The 22,634-nt window shown below is 36.3% G+C and overlaps 1 protein-coding gene across 7 annotated transcripts in view; it reads left to right on the top strand.

Moving 5' to 3' along the window:
* ADGRG2 (adhesion G protein-coupled receptor G2) overlaps positions 1-22,634 on the top strand; it is a 68,130-nt gene that overhangs the window by 12,975 nt on the left and 32,521 nt on the right. For 2 of the 7 annotated variants that reach the window (XM_054581117.1, XM_054581123.1), the window contains exons 2-7: positions 11,258-11,293; positions 13,765-13,809; positions 13,907-13,930; positions 15,385-15,423; positions 17,328-17,369; positions 19,613-19,666. In XM_054581117.1, the coding sequence (XP_054437092.1) occupies positions 11,258-11,293; positions 13,765-13,809; positions 13,907-13,930; positions 15,385-15,423; positions 17,328-17,369; positions 19,613-19,666 (240 nt within the window). The remainder of the gene's footprint in view (positions 1-11,257; positions 11,294-13,764; positions 13,810-13,906; positions 13,931-15,384; positions 15,424-17,327; positions 17,370-19,612; positions 19,667-22,634) is intronic. The other 5 variants (XM_054581119.1, XM_054581118.1, XM_054581121.1 and 2 more) reach the window with 5 other exon arrangements.

Raw genomic sequence — 22,634 nt, 5'->3', positions numbered from 1 at the left:
AATGTTAGGAGACACTCACTTTTGGGGCTCTGTTTGTGTGTGTTTGAACACACACACATACATAAAAATATATGTACTCATTAGATGGCAAGGAGTGCTGTGAATAAAGTGGATGGAAAGGGTCAGGCCAAGGAGGAAAGTGTTGTAATTTTAAATAGAGTAGTCTAGATCAGCCTCTTAGAGAAGGTGACATTTGAGTAAAATTCAAAGGAAATGCCAGGGAAAGCCAAAGGGCTTTCTGGAGGAAAAGTGTTCAAGGCAGAGGGAGCAGCAAGTGCAAAGGCCCTGAGGTTGGGATATGCCTCTTGTGTTGGAGAAACAGCAGGGAGGCCAGTATGGCTGAGTGAGGGGTGGGAAGGGGGAGATGAGGTCTGGGTGGAGGGCCATCTGTTTCACAGGAATATAGCGAGGTTGCACAAAGAAGGATGAGTGTAACACCAAGTGTAGTAAGTGTTCAGTAAATGCAGTCTGCCTCTTTTCATCCAACCTCCTGAAGCCCTAAGCCACATTTACATATTGAACTGAAACAGTTCTAGAAGCTATCAGCCTTCAGAAGTAGAGTGAACACAAATCATGGCTAGCATTACCTGCACTGGCCTTGACCAGCAGCCTAGATTACTTTACTGTCTATGTATCTAACTTCAGGGGTACTGGGAAGAGGGAATAATGCTCCAATATCCCCCAACCTGCCAGAAATAGTTTATTTCAAGGCTCTCATCCTTCCTAAAGTACATGTCCCTCCTGTGGGAGCAAAGTGGACAGCCAGTAGGCCAGCGGCTTTTCGATTTTTTAGACCACAGCCCAAAATAAGAAGTAGCCCAGTGTCATGTGGAGCTGGACAGTCCATGCTTAGATCCTAGTTCTGTCTATTTACTAGTAATCTTGGGCAGGTTACTTGACCTCCTTGTGCCTCAGTTTCCGCCCTTATGTATAAAATGAGGGTAACTTGCTTCTCATGGTTGTTATGTGGACCAAATGAGTTAATATTTGTGAAGTGCCTGGTCATATTAATGCTATATAAATGCTTGTTAATTAAAAATAGACTCCCTCTTGGGACGCTACTGTTTCCTGAAAAAAAAATGCATATGAGCCCTGGCTGATATGGCTCAGTGGATTGAGTGCCAGCCTGCGAACCAGGGTGTCGCTGGTTTGATTCCCAGTTCAGGGCACATGCCTGGCTTATGGGCCTGTTCCCCAGTAAGGGTTGTGCAAGATGCAGCCATATATTGATGTTTCTCTCCCTCTTTCTCCCTTCCTCTCTTCCTTCCCCTCTCTAAAAATAAATAAATAAAATCTTAAAAAATGCATATGAATCCACATGGAAATTTGCATTCTATTTCACAGAATTTATGGACAGTCCAAAATGTATGTCCTACACCCTTGGGGGAGGGGTAGCCCATAGACCCCTGAGAGAACTAATGTCAGTTTTGGAGGGGTAAAGGGCAAAGGGATGGGAGGGTGGTACTATGAGAGAGTTGGAAGAGTAAGAACCAGGAGCTGGGGGATCTAGAACACATCCTAACCTTTTCTCATTTTGGCCAAGGCCCACCTAGAATTGCTGATTATTTGCACTTTGGCAAGTTCCATCAGCTTGGAGCTGAAGTTTTCTTTAATGGTGTCATTATTAATTAATAAAAATGTTATGTGAGAGTATTTTTGAGCAGTGTGATATGAGATGGCCACAGCTCAAGTAAACACATTTTGGCTATGCCAAAGTAGAAATCTTTTCATTCGTGTTGTTGGCTATATAGTAAAATCTGAAAATATAATTCTTGGAAGAGTGTCTGTTGTCCCAAGCCCTGAAGTGCCAATATAATAAAAAAAATATTATTATTGGTGGTGGGGTTCCCATACAAGCACACCTAGGCATTGTGCCTTGTTTTGAATCATTTTTCTATGGAAAAATAATTCAATCCAGAGAAGGACTGCCATCAGATTACAAGTTTTGGTTGGGTTTAAAATATTCACCCAAGGAGGCTAGTCATATCCTCTTTAGAGCCACTCATAGAAGATTAAGCTTTGATCTTTCCCACCCAACTTAGGGGTGAATGTGTTGGCAGTAAATACTCATTAGTATTACCACAGTCACAGGTTTAAGACAACCAACCAGCTCACATTTTAAGTCTTACACCCCCACAGTATCAAATAGTGGGGAGAAAAACAAAAACTTCAGAAACACCTAGCCATGACCTTGCATGACCTGGGTGCAGGTAGCTTGTTTGGGAGGTGCTCCCAGGAGTCAGGAGTGAGGGAACACAGAGAGGGCATTAGAAAGAGAAGGAAAGTCAATTAAAGGTACATTACTGAGGTCACTGCTGAATTTTTTAATGTTGTATATGATTTGTATTTGAAGGATCATTTTAGCACATATTCGTAAGGTCTCATAAGCAATCTATACACTGTAATTGGCAGCTATAACTTCTACTCCAAGCTTCAGATTATGAATAATAATCATTCAAGAAGTATTCTCAAGTCTTGTCTTCATGGACTATGCTTCATTGCTCTCAGATCCATTCCTCATCTTTCCCCTGCTCTACTTTGTATCACAGGAACCTGACCCCTTGCAATATTTGGATTAAATTCCTGCTCTTGAGCTACCTGCCATGGGTTCCTGATTGATCCCTGATTGACAGACTCAATAATGTCATCAGTCAATCCAAAAATGTTTTTGAACATCTAGTTACAAGGCACTGGACTGAATTCCTGGAGGATAATAAATAAAGCATCAAGCAGCTTAGCATATAGTTGAGAAAACAAGTCATACAGTGGCAAAGTTAACTAACAATGTCTAACAGTATATGTTCAAATGCCAAGTGAATGGTGTAGTCAGTGAATAAACTTTAAGATACAAAAAGGAGAGAGCCATCTCCATCAGCTTCTGCAGCCAGGGCATGCCTGAGGCCCAGAGAGCTGACATAAAAGGGTTGTCTTCTAAAACTTCCAAGTTTGGAAGGGTAAAAGTTTGAAATTTTGTTTGAAATCTCCTGATTTATAAATGTTGGTAAGTAATTCAAACTTTCAAAAACCTCAGTGTTGATTCCCACTGTGTGGGCAAGATAGAACTTGTCTGGGAGCTGAATTGGGATTGTTTGCCAATGGTGTGCATTTGGCGGGTGGCTTACCGCATTGGGGGAGAAGTCAGAGGCAAAGAATGTTAAGATCCCTTCCAATTAAAAGATTCCAGGGTTGTAATATTTCACTCATGTATGAGGCAATCAAGGCCTGGGCTTGGATGGGGACAGTGAGCATGGGAAAAATGGACCGGGCAGAGAGATTAGAGAATATTCATAATAATACCTTACATTTATATACTAGTTTATGGTCTGCAGAGTTTGTCATTGGAAGTAGGATAGAGTAGAAGCACAGAGAATAGACTCTGATGTCAAACTACCTGGGTTCAAATTCCAGCTCTACAATGAATTGCTGGTGAGGCCTTGAACAAGTCAATAAACCTTGCCTAGCTGCAGTTTCTAAAGCACTATAAAGGACTTATGCTAATAAATTCACATATTTCATAGAGTTGTTTAAATAATAAAATGTGTAAGAAGCCCTTAGTATATTAAGCCTGGATCACAGGAAGCAGTTTTCACTATTAACACAGATACATCATTTGTCTTTAATCCTTGCAACAGCCCCATGCTACCATGAGAAGAATGCACAGTATGATTGACTGGATATGGAGATGAGAGGTGGGGAATGGAAGGAGTTGGGAGAAATGGTCAGAGAGTGAGTATTTGGTTTTTAGACTCAGCTCTATTGCTGAAACTAACTCTGGGTTTGTGATCCTTCATTTAACATCTATGGAAGTTTTCTCCATAAAGAATGGTTCCTTACAACTCATATTTTTCATATTTTAAAATACTGGATTCCTGAGCATGGTAGGAAGAATAATGGTTCCCCAAAGACATACATGTCCCAATGCCTGGAACCTGTAAATATGTTATCTTTGGCAAAAGGGACTTTGCAGATGTGATTAAAGTTAAGGACCAGGAGATGGAGAGATTATCATGGATTACTGCGGGGTGGGCCCAACATAATTGCAAGACTTCTTAAAATGGAAGAGGAAAGCAGAAGCGTGAGTCAGAGGGGCACCACATAAGGACTCCCCACGCCATCTCACAGTTGCTAGCTTTGAAGATGGAGGAGTGGGGCATGAGCCAAGAAATATGAGTGGCTTCTAGAATTTAGGAGCAGCCCTCAATTTACAGCTAGCAAGAAGATGAAGACCTTAGTCCTACAACCACAGGTACTGAATTCTGTCAAAAACCCCCACAAAAACAAAACACAGATTCTCGACTAGAGCCTCCAAAGCAATATAGCCTGTTGACACCTTGATCTTAGTCTGATGAAGCACGTAGTGGACTTCTAACTTACAGAACTCTAACAACAATTTTCTATTGTCTTAAACCACTAAGTTCATGGTAATTTGTTAAAGCAGCAACAAGAAACTAATACTACACTGAAATTTCCAGCTTGAATAATTTGGCTGGTGTTACCAGCTATACTGTCAAATTTAAAAACTGATTAGGTATGAAAATGATGGGGGGTGATGAGAGATTAAGTTCTTAGATATATTTAGTTGAAGAGGCAGTAACAACAAGGCAGTGGTCAGTCCACACTTGGCCATGTAGTATTGGAGTTTGGGAGGTAGTGGCAATAACTTTGAAACAAAGTGTCACGGAAGAAACTTAAGGACTCTGGTTGGGGAGCCAGATTCTTGAGTTTCCAGTTTCTTTGTTTGGCTTCTATTCTAAGTTTATGCATGCCAAACTCCTGCTCATCCTAATTGGAATATATGGACTTTGTTTTAACAAATCACTAGGGAGTCATACTGAGTAAATTTTATAGACACATCACAATAATTTTATTTATTGACTTAAATCGAGACTTCAATGAATGAATAATGCTTTAAAATTTGCTTTGTTGGTTTCCAAAGGAAAATCTGAAAAATTTAACTGTTTTTCCTTTCTTTGTTTATGTATCTTTTTAACAATGGAAATGTTTTGTCTCCTAAGAGTGGCATGAAGCTCAAATATATGACTCACTGGAAATGACGACCACCTCTTTGGTTGTAACAATTGGGAAGTGAGTTAGGAGACAGCCCAAGAGAAACAGAGGCAGATACTCAGGAAAATGTAAGGTCTATGGGGACGTCTCTATGTTAGACCAGAAGACTGATGTGGAGCATCATAATGAGAGGCAGAAAAAGTGAATAAAATGTTAGTCACTGAGCAGTAGGGATCCTGGAAGAGGGAAAAAATGCCAAAAGAAAAAAAGTAAGCAAAACCAGTTTTAAAATCTCTATTTACCAGATCTCTACCTTCATTATTTAATGTACATTACTTCTGGGAGCCCTGTAGTTTCCATAATGGGAGAGGTCAGATCTGCCTGTAGGATGGGCTGGTCTAGCCCCTTGAACTACATTTTCATCATGTTTTACCTCTTTTTTTAAAAAAATATATTATTTATTAATTTTAGACAGAGGTGAAGGGAGGGAGAAAGAAAGGGAGAGAAACATTAATGTGTGGTTGCCTCATGCATACCTACTGGTGACCTGGCCTGCATCCCAGGCACGTGCCCTGACTGGGAACCGAACCCACAACCCTTTGGTTTGCAGGCTGGTGCTCAATCCACTGAGCCACACAAGACAGGGCAGGTTTTATCTCTTGATTGTGAATTCATGCATGCCCAACCTGTCTACCCAGAGATGGCCAACCAGTTTTGTGGGTTTTCCAGGAAACTTCCTTCTCTGCTCTGGCTTTCCTGTCATACTTGACTGGTCCATATCCTCTGTCATCTAAGAATGAGGTGAAACTCAAATCAGCTCCCTTCCCTGTGGATACACAGCTCTGCTCAAAGGATTTAGCAGTGGAGAAAGTTGGAACTATTGGTGCCTATGGCAGCCACTCGTAGCCTCTGTTGCCCTTTGACATCACTCTCCATCCCTCTTCACTGGTATTCAACTCTTCGTCAGTGTCTTTATGTTATTCTCTGCCTGTGCCATGTTCTCTCCCCACTCCACCTCATCTGCACACACTGATAGTGTCATTCTCACAATAGCCAATTTTGGATGTTGATTCTTCCTGATACTTTTCTATATGGCTCAGTAGGGTAGGTCTTTACTATATGATCAGAAGAATTCAGCCAACTGGAATTAATTCATACTAAAGTGTGAATGACTGATTTCCCCCTAGTGCTCCCAAGATGTTTTTTTTGTTTTATGATAGCCATTAAGCATTAATTATTTATTATATGCCACACCCTTTATAAAAAACATTGTATCTCACAACAGCCTTGTGCTATATGTATTATTTTCACTATTTTAATACATAGGAAACCTTTTAATTGAGGCTCTGAGCATTTACATCACTCATATACTTACATAAAAAAAGTTATATAGACTGCACACAAAACCATTTGACTCCTAAGACCATGCTTGCTCTTTCAACTGTAATATGTAAAAGTCCTTAATTGTGATAGCATTAAATTAAGGTCACTGTCAGTGGGAATATATGTGTGAAGTACATGATTATCTCTAAATGGAGATAGGCTATCTTTTTATTTACAGCTGAGACTAAAGACCATAAAGCAATGTACTTATTATTTATATATACCTTACAACTCAAAACTATCTCTAGAGAGTTTTATAGTGTAGAGAAAGTGATACTTTTGCCAGGTTAATTCAATGTCAAACTTTTATCAGCTCTGAACATGGACTTTAGCCAGCAGAGAACATAAAAAGACTGACCAGTATCCTGTTACCCTACTAACAATCTTCAGTTTTTCCATTAAATAATCAGTGAAATATTTTTTGTATTATATGAAAGTAACTATGTTTTTTCTTTAACTTTTTTCAATTACAGTTTACATTCAATGTTATTTTCTATTAGTTTCAGGTGTCATAGCATAGTGAAGTAATCCCCTTGATAATTCCAGTACCCACCTGGCACCATACATAGTTATTACAGTATTATCAACTATGCTTCTTATACTGTATTTGATATCCCCATGACTACTTTGTAACTACTAATCTGTACTTTTCAATCCCTTCACCATTCTCACCCAGTCCCCAAACCCCCCTCCCCTCTGGCAACCATCAGTCTGTTCTCTGTATCTGAGTCTGTTTCTGTTTTGTTTGTTCATTTATATTGTTTTTTTAGATTCCACATATAAGAGAAATCATATGGTATTTGTCTTTCTCTGACTTATTTATTTCACTGAGCATAATGCCCTCTAGACCCATTCATGCTGTTGCAAATGGTAAGATTTCATTCTTTTTACGGCCAAGTAATATTCCACTGTATATATGTACCACAGCGTTTTCATCCACTTGTCTAATTATGAGCACCTGGGTTAATTCCATACCTTGGAAATTATAAATAACGCTGCAATGAACATAGGGGTGCTATATTCTTTCAAATTAATGTTTTGTGTTTCTTCAGCTATATACCCAAAAGTGGAATCACTGGGTATGTAAGGCAGTTCCATTTTTAATTTTTTGAGAAACATCCATACTGTTTTCCATAGTGGTTGCACCAATCTGCATTCCCACCAACAGTGCACTAGGGTTCCCTTTTCTCCTCATCCTCACCAACATTTATTGTTTGTTGATTTATTGATGACAGCCGTTCTGACATGTGTGAGGTGATATCTCATTGTGGTTTTAATTTGCATTTCTCTGATGATTAGTGACATTCAGCACCTTTTCATATGTCTATTGGCTATCTGTATGTCCTCTTTGGAGAAGTAGCTATTCAGGTCCTCTGCCCATTTTTTAATTGGATTGTTTGGTATTTGGTGTTGAGTAGTATGTTGAGAACTTTATAAATTAGGATATTAACCCCTTATCATATATATCATTGGCTAATATGTTCTCCCATTTAGTGTGTTGTCTTTTCATTTTGTTGATGATTTCCTTTGCTGTGCAAAAACTTTTTAGTTTGAATGTAGTCCATTTTATTTATTTTCTTTTGTTTCTCTTGACCAAGGAGATATATCAGAAGAATATTACTAAGGGAAATGTCCAAGATTTTACTGCCTATGTTTTCTTCTAGGAATTTTAATGTTTTGAGTCCTACATTTAAGCCTTTAGTCCATTTTTGGTTTATTCTTGTATATGGTGTAAGAAAGCAGTCCAGTTTCTTTTTTTATGTGTACCTGTCCAATTTTCCCAACACCATTTATTGAATAATTTTTTTTACCCTGTTGTATATTCTTGTCTCCTTTGTCAAATGTTAATTGACCATATAGGTATGGGTTTATTTCTGGGTTCTCTATTCTGTTTCATTGATCTACGTATCTGTTTTTATGCCAGTACCATGCTGTTTTGGTTACTATGGCCTTGTAGTATGGTTTGCTACCAAGTAGCATGATTTCTCCAATTGTGTTCTTTCTCAAGACCGCCAAGGCTATTTGGGGTCTTTTGTGGCTTCATATAAATTTTTGGATTATTTGTTCTAGTTCTTTGAAATATACCACTGGTATTTTGATAGGAATTGCATTGAATCTATAGATTGTTCTGGGTAGTACCAACATTAAAAAATGTTAATTCTTCCTGTCCATGAGCATGGTATATGCTTCCATTTATTTGTATCTTCAGTTTCCTTCTTCAGTGTCTTATAATTTTCCAAGTACAGTTATTTTCTTTTGCCTCCCTGGTTAAATTTATTCCCAGGTATTTTATTTCTATTTTTTTGATGTAATTGCAAATGGGATTGTTTTCTTGAGCTTCCCTTTCTGCTAGTTATTGGTGTATAAAAATGCAATCTATTTCTGGATACTTACTTTGTATCCTGCTACTTCACTGAATTTACTTGTCAGTTCTAGCAGGGTTTTTTGTTTGTTTGTTTGTTTTGTTTTGGTGGACTCTTTAGAGTTCTTTATATACAATACCATATGATCTACAAATATAATGACAGTTTTTTTTTCTTTTCAATTTGGATGCCCTTTATTGCTTCTTCTTGTTTGATTGCGATGGCTAGGACTTCCACTACTATGTTGAATAAGAATGGTATGGTAAAAGTGAACAACCTGTCTTGTTTCTGATCTTAAGAGAAATGCTTTTAGTTTTTCCCCATTGAGTTTGATATTAGCTGTGGATTTGTCATATATGGCCTGTGTTATGTTGAGGTTTGTTCCCTCTATTCACCCTTTGCTGAGAGTTTTATCATAAATTGTTGCTGAATTTTGTCTAGTGCTTTTTATACATCTATTGATATGATATTATTTTTATCCTTTATTTTATTTACGTGGTATATCACATTAATTGATTTGCAAATATTGCACCAACCTTGCATCACAGGAATAAATCCCACTTGATCATAGTGTATGATCTTTTTAATGCATTGCTGGATTTGGTTTGCTAATGTTTTGTTGAGGATTTTGGCATCTATGTTCATCAGGGATATTGGCCTATAATTTTCTTTCTTTGTAGTGTCCTTATCCAGTTTTGGAATTAGGATAACACTGGCCTTGTAAAATGAGCTTGAGAGTCTTCCCTCCTCTTTAGATTTTTGGAATAGTTTAATAAGGAGAGGTGTTAGTAAGTTCACCTGTGAAGCCATCCCATACAGAACTTTGGTTTGTTGGAAGTTTTTTTCATTACTGCTTCAACTTCATTATTTGTAATTTGTTCAGATTTTCTGTTTCTTCTTGATTCAGTTTTAGGAAATTCTATGTTTCCAGGAATTTATCCATCTCTTGCTGTTTGTCTAATTTGTTGGCATACAGCTGTTTGTAATATTTTCTTATAATCCTTTGTGTTTCTGTGGTGTAAGTTTTTATTTCTCCTCTTTAATTTCTGATTTTATTTATTTGGGCCCTCTCTCTTTTTTCTTTGATGAGTCTAGTTAAAGGTTTATCAATCTTTTTTATCTTTTGAAAGAACCAGCTCTCTCCCAAGAGTATTTTAAAAATTACATTCCTGTTAACACACTCTTTTGTGAAATACTAAAGTAAAATTATGGATATATTGAAGGGCAGAGACTAAGAAGAGGCAATTCCAGTTAAATGAGGCCATCAAGTCACTAAATATACTGGGTACATGGAGAAAAATCAGGCTATAAATAGTTTATGTGATATGGTCCTTCTTATCATACATATAAATACATATTGAACAAAACAGGTTTGAATTATGCAGGTCCAGTTATGCATAGATTTTTTCAATAGATACTGTAAAGGTACTTTCCTTGTGATTGCCTAAATAATATTTTCTCTAACTTACTTTACACTATATAAGAATACAGTGTATAATACATATAATAACATGTGTTAATCAATTTTTTATCTTATTGATAAGTCTTTTTCTGGTCAACAGTAGGCTATTAGCAGTTAAGTTTTTTGGGAGTCAGAAATTATACACGGATTTTCAATTGCAAAGGGGATTGTTGCCCCAAATCCCCACTTTGTTCTAGGGTCAACTGTATATCTGTAGATATGCATATACACATAGAAAGAGAGAAAAGAATATCTGTCAAAATGTTAATGTCATTTATCTCTGGGTGGTGAAATTATAGGCAGTTTTTTTAAATTTTCTTTTTGTTTATCTGTAATTTCTGAAGTTTCTGCAATAACTGTGTATTATTTTTCATAGAGAAAAAATAGAATTACTTTTCTTTTAAGGAGCACAGCAGTTCTTGTAGTTTATATGCACAGAGGTATTTGATCTAGTTTAACACATAAGAAATGGCTCAATAGGTATAAAGTCTGTGCTAATAGGTATAAAAAGAAGCACAGTTAATGGAAGTTTAATATATGCAGATGTATACATTTACTTTTACAAATTGTAATGAATGTTAGCCAACAACTTAGTCATCACTCTTAGTTTAAAATGTACTAAACCATTATATAGCAAAACATATTAAGTACTATCAACAGTTAAATTGGAAGACTGCTTCACCAGAGATATGTCTTTGTAGAGAACTGAAAAGTACTGATTAGGCTGTTGAAAATAGAGACGAATGTATTTGAAAAAATAAATAAATAAATAAAATAGAAAGAAAGAAAGAGAGAGAGAGAGAGAAAGAAAAAGAGAGAGAGAGAGAAAGAAAGAAAGAAAGAAAGAAAGAAAGAAAGAAAGAAAGAAAGAAAGAAAGAAAGAAAGAGAGAAAGAAGGAGAAAGGAAATAGCAGATTAACATACTGCCCTCTTTTGGTAACTATTTATAACTCATTTTACATTCTCTGCCATTAAAGATGTTACTCTCCTACAAATTTATGCAGAAACAAAGCTAATTTTAAGTCACCTTTTTCCTCAACAGAGAATGCTGATAATTCCAGTCTGTTACCACCATCTGGTAAGACTGTTATTTCATGACTTTGGGAAATTTCAGGAAAATATTCTAAAAGTTCTCCATGCAATACGGCATGTAGTCAGATACAGCAAAATTGTTGGTTTTCTTTTTCTCCATGAAGCTTAACTACATTAAATTCTGTCATTAAACCTACACTTGAAAAGTCAGTAGGAAACATAAGCAGACAGGCACATTGTTCCTACACATTTCTGGACAAAGTAGGGAAGTAAATAGTGGGTTTTCATTATGGTAACTGCTTAAGTTCTTCAATGTTATTTTTAGTATTCTAGTTCACAAGTCTCCTAAAGAGCATCAAGAATATAAACATGCTAAATGTTCTTATATTCAAAGGATGAAATATCCTCTTAAATTTCCTCAGTAGCCCCACTGAATATTTTTCAAAAGGCTTCTACGGGCTTAGCACTCATAAGAATGGGAAGACAAATAAATTAAAGAGAAATTTATAACTAAGACATGTATGGCAGGAACCAGGAACAGAACCTGCATTAGAGACTACTCACTGAAATGGGACATCAGGGACAAAGTCGTTCTAGCCCCATCCCTTAGTTGATGACATGAAGCCTGGAGCAGCTGAGTAACTTGTCTAAAGTCACACAGTAGTTGCCCCACACCACACAGAGATGTCTTCTCTGACTCCTACTTCTGTGTTCTTTCTGACATACCATGTGTTACAGAACAATCTTTTGTGGTAAGGAGTGAATCAACTCACACTCTATTCTTAGTTGTGTGAAAATGAGCTTATACTGTTATGAATTAATTTAAACAAAATAATAATAGCTATTACTTCTTATGCACATACTACATGCCTGGGAATGTTCAGACATCTCATTTTGCTTCTAATCTTGCAGCACAGAAATCATTATATTCATATTAGAGATGGAAAACTGAGGCTCAGAGAGGATAAAACTTGTTCATGTTCACACATTCTCTGAAGCCAGACTACTTGGATTTGAATTCAGCCACTGTCCTCCACGCCCATTGCTAGCTGTATGACTTTGGGCAAGCTCTTTCATCTTTAACAGTACCTGTTTCATGGAGTAACTGTGAAGATGAAATGACATAACACGTGTGCCTGGCACAGAGTAAACCCTCAATAAGAAATAATGATCATTATTTTGGGTTATTAAGAAATGGGGCAAAGATTCATACCCAGAACTGCAAGTCTCCAAATCCCCAAGCTCTCTTTACTTTGCCATTTTGCCCCCTCATTGTGAAGCTTCTAGGGTAAAATGAACCACTGTATTTCTTCTGGTACAATAGCCCTCATCAGACTTAATCATAGTGATATCTTTGCAAAATCTTGTTTGCATGGAATGGAATATGGGGCTTTGGAGGCACACACTGATTCCAGCCACAGCCTGGGTTCTAGGTGCCCTGGGGGAGAGCTGCACTAACTGGAAGGTAAGAGCCAGTGCACATCAAGGGCAGCTGTGCCCACAGACCTCCTCTTTATGGCTTCACCAATCATTGACATTTAGAAAAACTGGTAGTCATTAATTAAAAAACAGATTTGGCCAAGTATTTTGTTCTGCCACAGGAGCAAAGGATTCCATATCCACACTTTGCATCTTACTTCTCAGGAACTTACTTCTGAAGCAACGTCCTTGGTAATTAAAAAAATGTAGTAAATGACAAAATACGGAATGAATAATGTAGGACAGACAGGGTGTGTGTATTTCAGTTAAGGCATGAACAGTCTAAAACGGACCAGCCAAGAGACTTGACACGCCCAAATGCTGTCCTTACAGGCTGAATATCAGGCGCCCCAGTGCAAAGTTTAAGTTATAAAATGTTTGTGTTTACTTTTCTTGTATATATATAGAGGTCAAGCCATTGGATCTTTTTAATATCTAAACATGTAAAATGTATGTAGTAGTCTGATCCCTTAGCATAAGCGGAGTTATTCCACGGTAAATTTATAACTTTAAAATAACTTACCAGGAAATTGTGTTAGGTGGTACAATATTGAGTGATAGCAATGTTTTATTTTTTTTAAATCCTAAATTCACTATGGGAAGAATTGCCAGGCATCATTATAACCAAATGAAGCCAATCTGCCAATATGTTTCATAATTGTAGTTTGACAAAATTTTTAAAGTATAAAATGTTTTCTAGAACTCTCTGGTTGAAAAAAATTTTTGAAAGTAGTATGCCTTGTATTTTGTTGTGCTTCCTAAACTTATTTCCATAATATCCATAAGTAGGAGCAGGCTTTGTGATAATGAGTCTTGGGTTCTTCATCTTGTAAAATGAGACTGTTGGGTTCTTTCTCTACAATTCTTCAATTAAATGTATACTAGGTGATTATAAACCTTGCAGATTTAATTACATATTGGTCTCATAGAATGTTTTCCATTTCTTTTTGTGATTGTATCTCAAAAGTTCTAACTTCTTAAAATAGAATGTTTCAAAATATTAATTTGAAAAATTTGTGGTTTTTTTTTCTCCTGCAGCTGACTCTCTTGTTGGCTTTGTCCCCTACCCTAATGGTACTCCAGGCAAGATTTTGAAAAAATTTAAACCTAGATTTAGTCCAATTTGTTAAGTTTGTGATTTAATTATATCTCTGTATTGTTTTTTCCCTCGGAACAAAAGAGGTTGAAACTACAAGCCTAAATGGTAAGAATTTTTCTGAAGCAAGTGAAAATTGATAACCCTTAATATGAATATAAGTATAATGGATGGTGTTGAAGGTTTCCATATACAAAAAAACAAAAAGAAAAACCCGCAAAATCCCCAAGACTGTCAACCCTGGAGAGCAACTTAAACTTTCTGGTTAAATAATAAAATTCATATCACAGAGGGAAGACAGCCCTCCATCACTCTAAACTGTTCTGTAAAAGAAAAGAAATGTTGATCACATTTTGAGTGCCCTGTTTCACTTGCTCACCAACACAATGCCAACACATTTTATATGACAGATTGCTTAAATGTGAAAAGCACATCCAGTGACTTCAATATGATTCAGCAAGCCTTTGGAGGCACAGAGTGTTCAAAGGCAGCCTTTTTACAGATGATTTTATTAATTTTAAAATAGTATGATATAAAAAGAAAACTGGCTACATTATACTGGCAAAAAGGGCAAAGAACCAGGTTAAATTCGAGGGAGGTGGGCAGGGCAGCACATTCTGTTCCCTCCCCTTGGTGGGTAGCCAGCCTTCCATCTTATTGCAGTCGAAATCCAGCACTTTTCACAATCCCTTGGTTAAAATAAGATCTCACCATGTGGTTGGCAGTTAAAGAGCTAAATAATTATAGATGCAGCTCACACTGATCAAAACTGGCTTAAATTCAATTTTGGCCCAATGGGAAGGGCCAGACGTTATCATTTTTATGTGCAATTACTTTTTACACTGAAAGAACATATTCAAAATAGCTTTGGCAGTAGTTTTTGAATCCCATTTTATGTGGTTAAAAGTGTGATAATGTAATACATGCCTTTTTTCCCCCTAAAGTTTCATCTGGAATAATAAATTCTCAAATGCTTTTTGTTAAAAGAACTACCAATAGAATAGATTTTAAATTGGATTTTAAGTGAAACAAGATGAAAATAAGATTTCCTAAAAGTTAGTTGAGTATAATGCTCAAGAATTCCAAATTTAAACTAGAATGATTTTCATAAGGGTGAACTACATTATATAAAAGTGCATTAAGCATCCATGGGGCTATCTATTAAAATTAGTATTAACTGTGAAAATATCATATCCCTTAGGGACTTTCATTATAATAGAGAAAAAAGGGAATAATATATTAAACTACAAAGCTACATAAATGAGTTTATTTAAATCTATTAATTACAGGAGTGTTGCTATGTTTTGGACATATAACTTTTATTTAGGAAACACATTTTGAATGAATGAACACTTGCTCAGGAGTTGTCTCTGGGGGTTGGAGAATGGATGGTGTGGTGAGAGGTGGGCAGCAAATACATTTGGTAGTGTCAGTTGGTTTTAGCAAAACTCTCTAACTTCTCCAAGATTTGGGGAAAAGTGAAATGTTAAAGAAACCTAGGAAGATGCATGTGTTAATTAATCATGCCAATACTTAGGCTAATTTTTATTATTTTATTTCAGATGCTACTTCAACCATGTTACCTACTTCAAACGACACAGGTAATACCAAGTTATTTCTAAATATAATAGCTGTCTTCTGTGGCTTCTTCAGTTTCTGACTTGTGTGGTCTTTTGGATTAGTAAAAGTTATTTCCTTGCCCACTTCCTGTGCCTTCAACTGTTGACTTAGTACTCATTTTACTTTGGCATTAACTGTAATTCTGGTGTCGCCGCACTCTGGATCTTCCAAACTTCTATGGCCATAGCACTCCATTTAAAATAATATTTTTAGTATAATATAATATATCTTAGCTCACAAAAATGAAGAATAGAGAAAAATACAAAGAAACTATAATTCATCTTTAATGTTACTTTCCTAAGACTATTACTGTTCCTAATTTGGTATATTTCCATTCAGTATAATATGTACATATACACTGTCATATTTTACCTAGATTATTAAATCTTACCCTTTGGACTTCATATTAAGGTATAAGTATTTTCTAGTGTCCCTTACTGTTAACGACTTGATAATATTCCATTATGTACCATCTGTTGATCATTAGAGTAGTTTCTACTTTTTAAATAGAAGTTGTTGCAATAAATATCCTTGTGCCAACATCTTTGCAGTTGTCCCTGGTTTCCATAGGATGCATTCCAAGGACTAGATTTAATGGGTCAGCGTTATTAGATTTTAAGGCCCTTGATACCTGCTGCCCAATTAGAAAGGCTGTACCCAGCAATATTCCTGCCAATAGTGGCTAAGAATGTCTGTGTCACTGTACCTTTGCTGAGACCTGAGTCTCTATGATGTATCACTAAAATTTTCTCTCAACTTCTTTGGTTTTTTTCCATTTTTGATCATTAGTGAGGTTGAAAACTTTCCCATAAAGCACTTTTGTTACTAGATCCAGAAGCTCCTTTTACCATTGTATCTTGTTTGCTCTGGAAAGGAAAGTATCAAGGCAAACAAAATAATGTATTTAAAGGATTATTCATTATAATACAAAATGCTATCAGCCTCTATAATTACCACCAATCATTGCCCATGGGTCAGTCACACTGAAACGGAAAGTCATTAATAACACATACACAGATGAGGTTTCTGGAACTGTCAGCATAACATCATCATTCTTAAGTACCTCTCCAAGATCTGAGCTTTGTGTTTCCTTCAGAATTTGCCACTCAACCTAGGAGACAGAGCTTCTTTGTAAATCAGTGCCCTGAACACAGCCATCCTTACAGCCAGGATTTCTGAACCTGGTTCTCCATTATCTGCAAAATTAACCTTGGGCTCTGTCCCCGAAATGTGTTGGGAAGATATTTCTAAAGTTTGCTTCCTCAGAATGTGTTAATATTCACCTGTGAGTCATCGACTCACAACAGTTCTGTCCTGGTTCTGCTGTGAGCTTATTGTATGACTGTAGTTGGATAGTTTCAACCTCTCTGAGAATAATTTTATCTATCAATACAATGGGAATAGTATTGTATTAACTCCTAGAGAAAATAGCAGGACACTTTGTTGATTGTAGAGTATAGTAGCAATATTTTAGTGCTGTTTACTGTTTCCATTAATTTTTATTCTAATCACCTGATCTTTACAATCTATCACCTAAAGGTCCTGATAGTGACTTAATTCTACATATCTGAAGTGTAAGTCCTCATTAATTTGTCTAGCAGCAGCAGAGCATGGAGACTGCAGTAGAATTACACAAGCAGTGGGGTGTGTAATGGCTGTGATCTAACTGGATAAACATGGGAATCTAAATCCCAGACCCACCCTGTGCCAATGCTATATGATCTGTGTATGCGATTCCCATTCATTCTGCTGAGATGACCAATAATGTCTTAAAGGTATCAACAGCATGATTTTCTTAGCACTTCACTAAAATGATACTCATGGCAAATTGTTTTTTAAAAACAAGCAACAATTCTGCTCTAATGTTTAAATTGCTTCTTTACAGAAAAAACTAAAATCACTATAGTAAACACCATCAGTGTATCAGGTATGACTTATCAATATCAAGACTTTCTTTTTTATAAAATAAAATTAAACAAATGGATGATGTCAATGTTTTCTTTTCCTACCTTTTAAAAATGAAATTTGTTCTTAATGAATAGATGTTTATGCACTGGGTACCTGAAGTTGTACTAAGTGTTTGGGGCTATAGTAGCAATGATTAGACACAATGCCCTCCTCAAGAATCTTCTAGTCTGTGGGGAGAGATAAGGCAAACAGGTAATTAATATGAATATGTTGTATGCAGATACAGGCAATGATTACACAAGTGTTTCTGACACGGTTAAGAAGCATGGGAGATAGAAGAGCTAATGATTATTAGTGGGATGCATTTTATGAACAAAAGATCCCTAAATCTCTTCTTAAATTACAAAAGAGGGGATGTGCTTTTAGGTGCCTAGGAAGACTAGAGATACATGATATGCTTAACAAAGGTTTCAGGTTGATTTAAAGCAGAGGTTAACAAACTATGGCCTATAGGCCATATCCACTTTTTTTTTTTTTTTTTGTAAATAAAGTCTTATTGGAAAAGTGCCATGCTCTTTTTTTTTTTTTTTTACATATTGTCTATGGCCACTTTTCCATTACAATAAATGGTAGAGTTGCAATGAGGATTTATGGCCCAGAAAGCCTAAAATATTTACTATTTGACCCTTTACAGACAAAGTTTTCTCACTCATGATTTAAAGGATAACCTGTGGCCATGTACTTGCCAGAAATTACAGGTAACAGCCCTAGCAGTAGTTAAGAAAATTCTCAGTATGAATGAGCGGTAAAAGACACACATCACTGGAAATGAAGGTGCCACTAAAATTCAGAAAAAGATGAGATATGATAGAATGAAAAGCTTAGTAAGCAACAGACTGATAGTTGTAAGAAACATTTAAAGCATTACTACCCGCTATGTATATATTGTATAATTGCATATTGCATATTTCTAGTGAGTTATATTCATAAGCAAGTATATTTAAAATGAAACCTTTCTCTTTTGATGTGGGTAACATTGCTGTGAAACAATACAGAAATCTATATGTCAGGTAACTTTTGGCATCTAAATTCAGTCTGTTCACAGAATCAAAACTTAGGTGAACCCTGATGCCTACCCACCACAAGTCAACTAAATCATTCTGGCAGAAACCATATCATACACACCAATTCAAATTATAATTTTAGTTTGTGTCCAAACTACTTCTCTTAGGAAAGGATTAGGCACTCATAAAATGCAATGGAAATAAAACAGCTATCAGGCATTATGTACATAATTTCGACCAAACCAGACCTAACAAGGATACAAAAAAATTCCTTAATATAATAACCTTTTCCCCTTGGCAGTTTGCTTAATACTCTGTCAGCATTTGAACTTCACATTTACTACAGTTTTCTTATACTCCGCCAAAAGGATGAAATTAATGAAGGAAAGATTCTTAGAGTAAACCTTAAACTCTTTTCAAATCAAAGAAGAGATGTATTTCCCCTTTTACCTTTGGTGAAAGTCTTTCTCCAGTTAACATATATAAAGTTTTTTGTTCTAATGTGGCTTATTTCGTCTCCCACTTATCTCTGCTTCCTGTGTATGCCTGTGTGGTCTGTTGTCCCGGCCATCCCTCCATTTTGCCCTCACTATAACTTTTTTACTGGCTAGTATCACTCATTAGATTGTAAGGTTGTTGAGGGCAGGGCCTATATTTGGAGCCTTGCAAAACCTGTAGAATATGGTAGGCAACTCAGCAAATATTTTTTTGAATTTTGTAGGTTTTGCTCATGTGAAATAATATCATAACATTGATGTTATTTCATACATACATTTGCATAAGGAGCTGAGACCAGCATTAGAGTGTTCATGTGTTCCCCTACCCAGAAAGAAAGGAGAGTCTAAAAGTAAAGGCTATTTCATTTAAAGTCTCTATGCTTGATTTGTACTCACACTGTTCCGTTGGTATCAGACAGAAAAAGGATTAATTGGGTGGGAATAGGACAAGGAATTTTAGGAAGGAGTAGGGGACCAGACACTGATATACTAAAGAATAGTAAAGAATCAAGTTCCATAGCTAAGCAGCTAAGAAATGAAAACTCATTCCTTTAGTCTTTGTGGAATTCACCCAACTAATTATATCCAACTTATATTTTTGATCCACGTTTAATGCCTAAATTTATTAATTCTCTTGACAATGTAGTATACAAGTGAAAGTGTTGACATGCTTAACCAGCTGGGTTGTGTTTTCTTTGCAGGAGTCAAACCCCAGAGAAATATCTGCAATTTGTCATCTATTTGCAATGACTCAGGTTAGTTCTTATGCACATTATATGTTACTAGATAAATTAGCCTCATAGAGGAAAAAAAATGGTCTTTCTCCTCTTCAGTGTGTGCTGTGTGCCTCTTTGTTCTGTCTCCTTTCATACTGCCTGACTACTATGAGTCCCAAATTAAAACAAAAGCAAATTTTAGATCTGGCTAAAATTATCTTCCCATTGCCTAGTGAAATGATGGATGAGCGTCTTTAATTTGAGAACATGAAGCTCTACACCAGGTATTTTTCATCATAGCTTCAAGTTCATAACTAATACCCTTAGAGCTGATTCATGAACATCATTAATAATGAACTTAATTATGGAAAGCCACTTCTTGTATACCAACCCCTCAAGCTTTTCCATAGAACCTTAAGTATTATTATAGCTTAGAAACAGGATATTGTCTTTTGCTAAAAATAAAACAAACCACTCTACTAGAATGTTGCAAACCTCACGTACACCTAGTTAATCGGGTGCTAATTCCAGGAGTGCCCATAGTGTATTTTGCCATCTCTAGTTAAGACTGCCCACTAATTTTAAAAATTGAGATGGAAATCTCTTGAGAACATGCTATTTTTGAAATGAGAATATTTTCCCTCCTGCCATGGGCCAAAAGGAATGAAATAACTAACCACTTTTCTCACATTGGTTTCCCTCTCTGGGCTCCCGTCCTTGTTGAAACCAATGAAAGCCAATGTGAAAACAGAAAAACATGATGTGGCAGGTCAGAATTGGATCATGGGAAGAGAGACAAGGAAGGTAATGAAATATTTTATAATATTAAAGTCTTAGTATGACCCCATTGATATAAAAAGAAACACTCATAGGAATATTTTCCTTTTATTCTGTTCCCTTTAACAGTTTAATCATTTGTTTGAAAAACAGAGCATCATTCAGTAAATGGAATTAATGTGCATTTGAAAATGTAAAAAAAAAAAGAAAAGAAAAATGTTAGAAAAAACTGCAAGTAAAACAAGTTAAGATTGCATAGTTTAGAAAACTTTCTATTGAAAGAATGTTCCACAGACACTTTCTTTTTGCCTGCATGGGAGATTTGCTTATATGAGCTTTCTGCTCCAGGTAGAATATAGCAGGAAAATATTATCTGGTTTTGATTCAAGAAAAAAAAAACCTGTTGGATACATTTCACTTTCATATATTGTGTAATTCTCTCTTCTCCTCCTTCCCCCCTCCTCTTTTTTACTGAATTCTCCATAATTTCATTATTTTTGTGCTTCATCTATGTTTGGACTGGTGACTAATGTCTACTTTAGTGTTGTGTCTACATGATGTTTGATAACTGTTTGAAAGTTGAACATTTAGTCAAAAAAACTGGTCATCTTGAATAACAGATGTCAGAAGGCTGGTTGGAGTAATGTTTTCCCTAATTAAATGACTGAATTGACCATTTGTCTTAGTGTCTGTTGAAAACAACCTCATCAGGGGACCAACTCTTTTGGCACCAGAAATACCATGAAATCCTGCCAGAAACTAGAAACCTTCACTTCTTGCAGGTTCCAATGTGGGTTCATTAAGGGAAACGGAGGCTAGTGAAGAAACTGGGACCTTACCAGTCGCAGTTAGGCTGAGGGTCAAAAGTTCATGGCTTCCTGGTTGCTCTGCTACCACTGTGCTGCCAGCACATTTATAAAACTCAGCATGTCCTCAACAAGACTGATAGATGAACTTGGAGAATAGAGAGGTGAGGGACAGAAATTGTGGGTGTCGACACATACACACATGCTAAATTAGTTTATATAACCTTTCTTTTCAAAAATGGAAAAGTCTTTGCATATATCAAGAATCTTTTTACTTTTAATACTTATGTGCTGTATGAATTGGAATTTCAATTTCAATATGCAGAGTTGAAGTTCTCAGTAGCAAAACTGTTGAAATAGATAAATCATGTTAATCTCTGGTCTAGTGGCTTTGTTGGCTGTTTTAAGTGGAAGTGGACCATTGGGAACTGGGCTATGGGAATCAATTGTAATTTGGGATACAATAAAAGAAGATGAAGAGGCCTTCGACCCTCTTGCTTGGCAAACTACTGCCCATAGTCCAAATATATCTTGCTACCTGTTTTTGTAAGTAAAGTTTTATTGGCACACAGCCATGCCTGTTCATTTGCATATTGTCTGTAGCTGCTTTTGCACTATGACTGCAAAGCTGAATAGTTTCAGCAAAAACCATATGACCCACAAAATCTCAAATACTTACTAGCTGTCTGATACTTCACAAAAATAAGTTTAATGAGCTGAGCTCCAGTTTATACGAAATCCTTGTCCTTTTGCTCAAGAGGCCTGGTTTTGGTCTTTAGATTATGAAGTACACACAATGTACTTCTGTTAAGGGGTCTCTATTTTATTTGTTTCCAGATAGAGTCATAGCCCCTCCAAGTATATCCTACAAGAAATAAGATGACTGAAATTTACTTCAAGTTACCCAAAGTAAGCATTTTAAGAACAGGGTTTTCTAGCATTTCTGGAATGAGAATCCCAATGAGTTCAACTGAAAAAAACAATTTGCCTTGCACTCTATTTCGGTTTCAAAGCAAAATCTCAACTTTGTTCCTGGGAAAGATACTTAATTTGATAGCTGTATTTTTAAAAAGAGAAAAAACAAAACACAAGCAAGGAATAAATGGAATCCCATGAGGCTGCTAAACTTATGAGAAACACTTTCCCTTCCTCCTTTATCTATGCAACTGCAACTATAACAACTTTAAAATATTTTTTACAAACATTAACTTTAGAGTCATGGTTCCTCCCTTTAGCATCTTTAAAGGAAATAAAGTTTTGATAAGAAGAATATAGAGACAAATTTTTTTTCACTTTTTGTAAAAATTGTTATTCCGTTACAGATGTCCCAGTTCTTTCCCCTTGGCCCTCCTCTGCCCATCCCATCCCCCACTCCCTCAGTCACTAGCCATGGGTCCACGGCCATGGGTCATTCATACATGTTC

Source organism: Pteronotus mesoamericanus, unplaced genomic scaffold, assembly GCF_021234165.1.
Source record: "Pteronotus mesoamericanus isolate MK-2021 breed Mesoamerican mustached bat unplaced genomic scaffold, CSHL_Meso_final contig_65, whole genome shotgun sequence".
NCBI classification, from domain to species: Eukaryota; Metazoa; Chordata; class Mammalia; order Chiroptera; family Mormoopidae; genus Pteronotus; species Pteronotus mesoamericanus.
This window is presented reverse-complemented; position numbering and strand designations above follow the sequence as displayed.